We start from the raw sequence: 8,944 nt of genomic DNA on the forward strand, positions 1-8,944 counted from the left end.
GAAATATAATGTAGTATCTAATTTTAGAAAATGAAACGATTCGTGGCTTATTTTCAAGTATAAAAAACCGGCCAAGTGCGAGTTGGACTCGCCCATGTAGGGTTCCGCAGCAGCAATAAGGTTTATTTTTATGAAATTAAAAGGGTTTTGATTTATTTTTATTTTTCAGTTGATTTAATGAAAGTTTATTTAAGGTTTACCATTTATGACGTATAAAAAAAACGAATTGATAGATTTCGTTCAAACCAATTTTCGTTGGTAGTTTTTATAGTAATGTACATCATATTTTTTTTAGACTTATCATGCCCCTACTTTAGAAGTTAGTTAGTTTCTCGCAAACTATTCAGGTTAGAAAAAAATGATATTAGAAACTTTAATATGATTTTAAAGACCTATTCATAGATACCCCACACGCATAGGTTAGATGAAAAAAAAATTTTTTTGTTGGTTTAAGGTTTACCATTTATGACGTATAAAAAAAAACGACTTGCTAGATTTCGTTCAAACCAATTTTCGTTGGTAGTTTTTATAGTAATGTACATCATATATTTTTTTTAGAATTATCATGAATTTACTTTAGAAGTTAGAGGGGGGGGACACACATTTTACCACTTTGGAAGAGTCTCTCGCAAACTATTCAGGTTAGAAAAAATGACATTAGAAACCTCAATATGATTTTTGAATACCTATCCATAGATACCCCACACGTATAGGTTAGATGAAAAAAAATTTTTTTGTTACAGTTATACCTATGGGGACCCCTAACATTTTTAATAATTTTTCCATTTTTGTATCAAAATCTTAATGCGGTTCACAGACTGTATCTACTTACCAATTTTCAATAGTATGGCTCTTATAGTTTCGGAGAAAAGTGGCTGTGACATACGGACGGAGAGACAGACAGACAGACAGACATGACGAATCTATAAGGGTTCCGTTTTTTGCCATTTGGCTACGGAACCCTAAAAATGAATTATAAAATCGAAAATTTTGGGTTAGTCGCCCCCAAGGCAGTTGTTACTTCAGTAAACAAATTCACAAAACTTGAACTACAGACAGAGAAGACAAAATTTACTTATATAAAATTACATAAATAAAACAATTGAAAGATTCTATACTATTTCTGATTCTATAAAAGTGCGAAAGCTACAAGAAACCTAACCTACTAAAATAAATATGTTTTTTCTTATAATTTGAAATTAGCTTAAAAGCTGTTTGGAAAATATCTGTGCACGAGAAGACTAAAGGAAAACGTAATTATGAATTACAGACTTACAGGGATGTTATTTTGTTTGAAATGTTAATTTTAGCTTTAACTACACAACAGCAAAAACTTATTATTGGCATGTTAGCGATATTTTAATATGTATTATTTCTAGACTTATTAATTGTTATATGCCGTAAGTTTTTCCAATTTGATAAAATAAATAAATAAGAGTGTGACAAATATCGGAATTAACGCCGCCATATTGTAAATTGACATTTTAAAAATATCACTCCTTCCTGGCTACCTCTTGGCTCAATAATGACATGATTGGAACGTGTTAATTCGTTCCAATGATGTCATTAGCCATTGAGCCAAGAGGTAGCCAGGAAGGAGTCTGAAAAATATTTTTAAAGTGTCAAATGGCGTCGTTTGATGACGTCATCACAACTTTACAGTTTACTAGCCGGTAGACTTGGTTACCTATATTTCGGAACACACACTTCGAGTGACAGCCCCCAAGGAAATGCCATTGACGTTCCAAACCATCCACCATCAGAATATCGATCTCGGAGTTTTACTAATGTTTATATAGCTATCAACTATAGTCAGCGCCCGATCCAGCTATTTCGCCGCTCCGGGCAAAATAATAATTGCCGCCCCAAAACCGGCCAAGTGCGAGTTGGATTCGCGTACGAAGGCCACCGACACCGCACCGCGCCGCTCTCAATTTGCCGCTCCTCATTTTTGCCGCCCCGGGCAATTGCCCGGTTTCCACCCCCCTAGATCGGGCCCTGACTATAGTATATTGAGAGAAAAACGCGGTGAGACAAAATTGAGGTTTTTATCACATTGTGCCTTGTAAGCCTGTACATTATTTCATTGCTTTCATTTTATTTCATAACAATTAAACGCGGAAGCCTGCTTCGATACTCTATAAATGCAGTGGCGCATCTCACTATATTGTTTCTTGTCTTCGTATAATCTTTACGTCGAACTTTTATCTGAAAATGAATAAAATTCATTAGAACATAGGAATAGAAGTCTTAGGCCGGTGTAAATAGTCAGTACTCAAGATGCATCTCGGTCTCAAGACGCGGTTCGGCTCTATGATTGGTTCAAATTTACGTGGGAGAGCCATGCTGCGGCACAAATGGGCCGGCTCGACCGGAGAAATACCACGTTCTCACAGAAAACCGGCGTGAAACAGCGCTTGCGCTGTGTTTCGCCGAGTGAGTGAGTTTACCGGAGGCCTAATCCCCTATCCCACTCCCTTCCCTACCCTCCCCTATTATTCCCTTCCCTTCCCTACCCTCCCCTACCCTATTCCCTCTTAAAAGGCCGGCAACGCACTTGCAACTCTTCTGATGCTGCGATGGGCGACGGAAGTTGCTTTCCATCAGGTGACCCGTTTGCTCGTTTGCCCCCTTATTTCATAAAAAAAAAAAATTTGACAGCCAACCAATCACAGAGCCTGAACCGTGTCTTGAGACCGAGATGCATCTTGAGTACTGACTATTTATACCGACCTTAAAGCCGAGATTTCCGAGTCGATTGCAGATTGTGTCTTCATGTTTCACTTCACGTTTCATAAAACTGACCTGACATTTTGTATGGCATAGCAACCGCTTAATATCATACAAAGAATTTGGCCGTTAGTGTAGTTATGTTTAGTGCGGTCCATTTTAATAATGACATAATATTAAAGGATCATTACAAAAATCGACATCACATTCTTTGGAGCTACGCAAGCTACAGAGAAGACGTTTTATAATGCTCAGTGTATGTACAATTATACATCTGTATAGCTCACAGGACCGCAGTGCCTCCAGCCGACTGGTCGAACAGGTTTAATTTAAACCTAGCTAGCAAACCTAGTTTAAGCTAGCTCCAGAGCCACTTTCATAATGCCCGAGTGTGTACGCAGTACACTCACCTACTACGACCGCAGCGCCTCCAGCCGCGACTGCATCTCGTCCAACTCGCCCTCGTCGGGCTGCTCCTCTCTCTCGGGCTCCACGCTGGCGGCGGCGGCGGCAGCGGCGGTCGGCGGCGCGGGCGCTTCGCCCAGCTTGCCCTGTGTTAACTCCCAGAGCACCTACAAGTTGTATATAAAGTGAAAATCTAATATGGTAAATTATAATCCTTCTGATATCGCCTATATGTAGGCCAGAACATGTATGAATCTAATGACGTGTTTGTCATTAAAATAAATAAACAAAGAAGTTACGATTAAACAAACTTATATTTTATACTAAATGACAACTCCATTGCCCCAAAAATCTATTATCGCGCGGGAACAATTTTTCCGGGATAAAAAGTATCTTATGTCCTTTCCCGGGACTCAAAGTATCTCTATACCAAATTTCAGCAAAATCGGTTCAGCGGTTTGGGCGTGAAGAGGTAACTGCAGCAAACAAGATCACACATACCTTATCCACCTCAGTCTGCGCCGCTTCCTCCATCTCCTCCTCATCCTCCATGCCGGACATGGTCTCGTCCAGCATCTCTTCGATGATACCCGCCTTCATCATCTCCTTGCTGAGCTCCTGCATCGTGTGTGCAATCTCTGGCAGGCGGAGGAGCTGCTGCATCGCTTGCATCACCTGGGAAGGTTGGCATGGAGAAGTGTAAGGTATTAAAAACATGAGTACAACTTTGTATTTACAATCAGAGGAATTGATTCACAGGTCTATGGCGGCCCTATGTGATTTTGTTTTGTCAAACCTAGCCATTGGATCACCACGTTCTGAGATCACCATTAACATCAAATTGTCGTAACTCAACCAAAAGATGTAGTCTGTCCTCTGCCTAAGAATCAACTTCTTCTTCTTCTTTAGTGGCAGTTTCGTGGATTGCCAATGTCAGAGTGTATCAGATAGACATTGCTCTATTTAATGTAGGTCTGGTGAAGCAACAAGGGTATGGTTAAATAATTATATTAGTACATATTTACAAGTTGAAGAATCAACTTCTTTGATGTTACAAACAAATAATAATAACAATAATATTTGTCTGTTTTTTTTTTTTTTTTTTTTTAATCTTTTTATTTTACAGAGGCTTTTAACACTCAAAATTTTTCTATGTTAAAAAGAAACTTGATATGAAAACACTTTTTAAATCATGCTTAAAATAATTATTCATGTATCAAAAAGAATAACATTATTGCTAATGTTCTGTCTTGATAAAAATAGGAGAAAATACTGGTCCTTTTTGTGACTCAGCATCACAGAACACTTATTAAAGTTTAAGATTCTATATTGAAAGTGTACCTCTGTTGATTTCTGCAATGAACCCGCTACCCTCAGAGTGGCTGAAAAGTAAAAATAAAAAATAAAGCATTTACATTTTTATCTTGAAGAATATTTTTTTAAATAATTGTAGCTCATAGCTGTACTATAACTTAAAATCAAACATTAAGTCAACATCGGAAATTCGTGGTACCAACCCCAACCACATCATTCAATGAACCCATCAATCCTGGCAGGCGGCTGCCGCATAACAATTGAAAATCAATTGTCTGCGATACAAACAGTGGAGGTGTTAATGAGTAGCATTGGATTGGGGACGGTACTCTACTGCAAAGGAGTCACAATAGATCCTCAAGGGTAACATCAGGGCTAATATGACATGCCTTCAGGACAAACAAAAAAAAATTAAGGTTACACAAGTAAGTTGTTATATAATTTTCTACAAGCTCCACATTTAATGTTATAGGTATATTACCTAATTGGTTTTTCATCTGCATCTGTACAGAGTTGAGGTGGGCTTTGCTTGTGTATATTTTGCTGACGGCTTTCCGCGACCTGATGATTTCTTTGGCCAATATTGTACACACTTGCTTGTCATTCTTGGTGGCGGCTTCCTTGAGGGACCTCTTTATTTTTTCCTCCTCTCTTTGTATTGCTGAAATGAGAAGAAAAATGCAACATAAACATTTTTAAAGAGCATAATATGCTGTCCCACTCTTGGGCACAGTCCTCCCCCAAAGTTTTCCAATCCTCTCGATCCAATGTAGCCGTAGGCCAGCCTGGCTCCAAAAAACATTAGCCTTAATGGGATTTTGTAGGGAGATATGTGTAACTGTGGGGAAATTATCGTTGCTTCTATATTTAGGATACTAATAACTAAGTACTAACCTCGTATTTGTCTGTCCAAATTATATCCTTCCTTTCTCAGCTTGTGAGACCATTCATTTACCTAAAAAAGGGAAAACTTGTTTTCAATGTCTTTAAGTTATAGGAGCTTTATGTACACTTATGACGTTACCCATATTGTAGAAACAAACCATTTCTTTAGGATTTCTTTCGGGCGATTTTCCAAACAAACCCATTTTTACTAATTTACGAAAAATATTTTTCAGCAATTTGTTTGTATTTTACTTGAAATGACACTTGACAATTTAATTTTGACGTTTGTCAAATAGTTGCCAATTTTTTAAACTAAAACTGCAATAAAATATATATTATAATTTAAAAACAATCCAAATGGGAATTATCTACCCACGAATAAACATATTTAGTCGTGTATTTGACTCTTTAAAGTACATTTGAAGGCTATCACCTAAACAAAAAAGTTGTTTTGGTTTATACTTAAAACATCATGACTCGGGATAAAGTCGTAATAAACTATAAAGTCGAAAATCAAAGAGTAGGACTCCAAAACACACTTTCACATTTTGATATGGGAGTCAGGACTTAGGGACAAACATAAAAAAAGGCGAAGAAGCTTACCTAATTATATATTTTTTTCTTTCATTGTCATAGGCATTTGATAATTATAAAATAATAATAATAATTTATTGAAAACAACAATATAGTCTGTCAAGAAAGTCATAATAGGTGGGATTTTTTTTAAATGAAATAAAAGATATGAGAACTTTATTAATTTGAGATAAAAATGTGCAAGGTGACAATATTTAAAATGTAATAAGCGTTCTCTGTGAAAATACAAAGAAAAAAATACACCATAAAAGCGTGATTACGTTTAGAAAATTTTCCCGCTTGTCATGACTTTCTTGACGGACTATACATCTGATACAAAATATTTTTACAGGTAGGTACATTATATTATTTTAAGATTACAGACGTTTTACTGCCGAGTTTCTATGATGTCTGCACTAGGCTGAGCCTGTCCTGCAGATCACCAAAATAGTATCTTAATTAAAAACAATTAATTCTGTAAATAAAAACAAAGTTACAGGTTACTAAAATTTATAAAATTTTTCCTGTTCCCGTTTATTTTACTATAAATGAATGGGTGTAAATATGGACCAAATCTTCTAGCGAAACTAGAAGATATCCGTGGTAACGGTACCTTTAATATTATTTTTTTGCGCAATGTTTCGTAATCTGGAGATTTAAGAACAGCACGATGTTTCTTGACAATAACGCGGAGTATAAAAAGAGCACGAAGAGACAAAAACAAACCGATGTTCAAAATAATATATTTTTATGTGTACTAAATATTTACTACGCAATGTTCCAACTGCAGATAAAATATTATTTAATACCTAGTCCCAACATTATGGGGAAAAAATATTTTCCTGGTATGCCTAAAAATGTATGATCTTTGATGACATACTCTGTGACATCATCGTTTTGCAATGTAGCGTTCAGAATTTTAGAAAAATTTAAACTTACAATTTTTGAACGTAAAGGTCAATGTCACTGTCATCTTGTCAAATTGATGGTGTGTTTCAAAACTTTAAGCAGGAATTTGCCGCCTCAGGTTAATTTTTAATTTAGCTGCGGTAACCAATCAATTTACAGAATCAGTGTAGCCAACCCCTCAGTTTTAGCTGTAGATCTACAGTTTTTCGGGAATCCTCTCAGTTTTCAGTTTAGGCCTCAAAATCTACAGTTTTTATGAGCTAGCTGGCGTCATCTATTTTATGATATTAAACTTAATATAAAGTCTGACAAGGCTTTAAATGAACGTGGGCGAGGGCGCTGCTGGTAAAGGAGAACTGTCAAAAATGGCGTTTTTGTATGATGACAGCGTTAGTTCCTTTTTTCGCCACGCCTTGTCGAGCTCTCGAGCTCTAATCGAAACAGATTCTAATGGTCATCAATCGATTTAATAGATGGCGTTAGTTGCAGATAGTCGTAGAAAGTTAGGATAGCGTTAAGCGTAAAGAAGAATAGGGGCAATAATTGTTACGTTGTTTATATGTCTTTGGGTACAATCAAAAGTCTAAAATTAGTAAGGTGGAATAAGCCCCACCGTCTGTTTTACTGACATAATGTCGGTAAAAAAAACTTCATGATATTATTTCTGGTTTTTAATTTCCGGCTTCCTAAAATAAATTCTATTTGTTACCATAATTAAATAATAAAAAATCATAAAGAATAAAACTGTAGATTTAGGGTATACGCGCACGGGCAACTTAGTTGCTCGGCGATTTATTTGTCTCTTGATGAAGTCTAGGAGCTAGTATGAAAGTGCGCGCACGTAGCGACGTAACTCTGAGCAACTTTTTCGTTGTCCAGAGCCCGCGACGCAACTGTCTCCTTCCCTATTGGTTTCTATGCAAGTGCGCGCACGGGCAACAAAAAAGTTGCCGACCGGCCAGTTGCCACTCGACCGCCGCTGCGTTAGTTTGTGTGTACTTGCAGCAATGAGTTTCTAAAATACTAGAGTAGCAATAGCAACGTCTTACAAAATATTCTCAGAAATGCGTAACCACTTGATAGCTCAAAAGACAATGTCAATTCATAATGTTATTGTGTCATTATGTAGGTCAGATATGCCTGCAGACATCTTCGAAGTGGCAACGCGTTGCTGCCGTAAACTGCCAATCTAGTAAGATTCTGCACAGTTTATCGAAACTTTCGACACTCATTCTAAAGTAACTAAAATTTTTTTTTGGGTATGCTCTCAATTTCATAAAACTAGTATAAAATTTCCCGAGAGTCAGCCGATCGCTCCATAGTGGATGCACCCAATATTCTATTTTTCGACGCTTTCTTCGGTTTTTTATAGCGAGTGCATCGACCACAGCCTTCTCGACCAAATCCATGTTGATGACTGTCAAGAAAAAAACTGAAAAAAGTCGGGTTGCTGTCGCTCTCGTGCGCGCACCCCGGCGACATGGCAATTATTTTTTCGAAAGAGATAAATAAATCGCCGGGCAACTTAGTTGCTCGGCGATTTATTTGTCTCTTTGCGCGCATGGTCTTACTGTTTTTCCATTTGAGATTTACAGTTTTCTACAGTTTTTTTCTAGCACATCTACAGCTTAGCTCTGTAATGTAGTTGGCAACACTGGACAGAATACTATTCGAGCTTCAGAATCATAGACATAATTCAGAATGCACCTTGTATGATTTATTTTGTCAAAGTAATAGTTTGGATACCTATTATATTTATGTTACTCTATGGTTTGGAAATATTTCCGTAGGTATTTGTCATCATTTCAAAAATATTTTATAATTTTATTTAATGAAGTGATAAGTGCTCAAATATTGTAAATACCTGCTACAGTTCACAGGTAAAGTATAGCTTGATAAATAGTACTTGCAGTGAATTACTTCTTTGAGATCGGCATTCGGTTCAGCGAATTTGAAAGTGTGATTTTCCTGAACAAAAATTATTTAGAGTATGACTACAAGTGGTATGTGTAAGCACAATGTATGACTTCTAAGTTTTCAAGTAATAATCCTTCATCAAAGTAGTTTTTTGCTGTGCAAGTCGTAAAGGTTAGGAGTAGTTTCTTGTAAGGGTGGAATGTCAAAACTA

The 8,944-nt window shown here is 36.8% G+C and overlaps 1 protein-coding gene across 2 annotated transcripts; it reads right to left on the reverse strand.

Moving 5' to 3' along the window:
- Positions 1-957: 957 nt before the first annotated feature.
- LOC121737765 (charged multivesicular body protein 3) lies at positions 958-5,602 on the reverse strand. Of its 2 annotated transcripts, XM_042129460.1 has the most exons (7): positions 5,493-5,596; positions 5,344-5,404; positions 4,931-5,110; positions 4,477-4,517; positions 3,637-3,810; positions 3,144-3,302; positions 958-2,208 (listed from the first exon to the last, which is right to left on the reverse strand). In XM_042129460.1, the coding sequence occupies exons 1-6, from the start codon at positions 5,535-5,537 to the stop codon at positions 3,144-3,146; spliced, it is 660 nt and encodes a 219-aa protein (XP_041985394.1). In that variant the 5' UTR covers positions 5,538-5,596; the 3' UTR covers positions 958-2,208. The 2 variants fall into 2 exon arrangements, with proteins under 2 accessions (XP_041985394.1, XP_041985393.1); XM_042129459.1 differs by lacking the exon at positions 958-2,208 and having other exon boundaries at positions 3,141-3,302; positions 5,493-5,602.
- Between the last annotated feature and the right edge of the window lie 3,342 nt (positions 5,603-8,944).

The sequence above is a fragment of the Aricia agestis genome, chromosome 21 (genome assembly GCF_905147365.1).
Source record: "Aricia agestis chromosome 21, ilAriAges1.1, whole genome shotgun sequence".
NCBI lineage: Eukaryota > Metazoa > Arthropoda > Insecta > Lepidoptera > Lycaenidae > Aricia > Aricia agestis.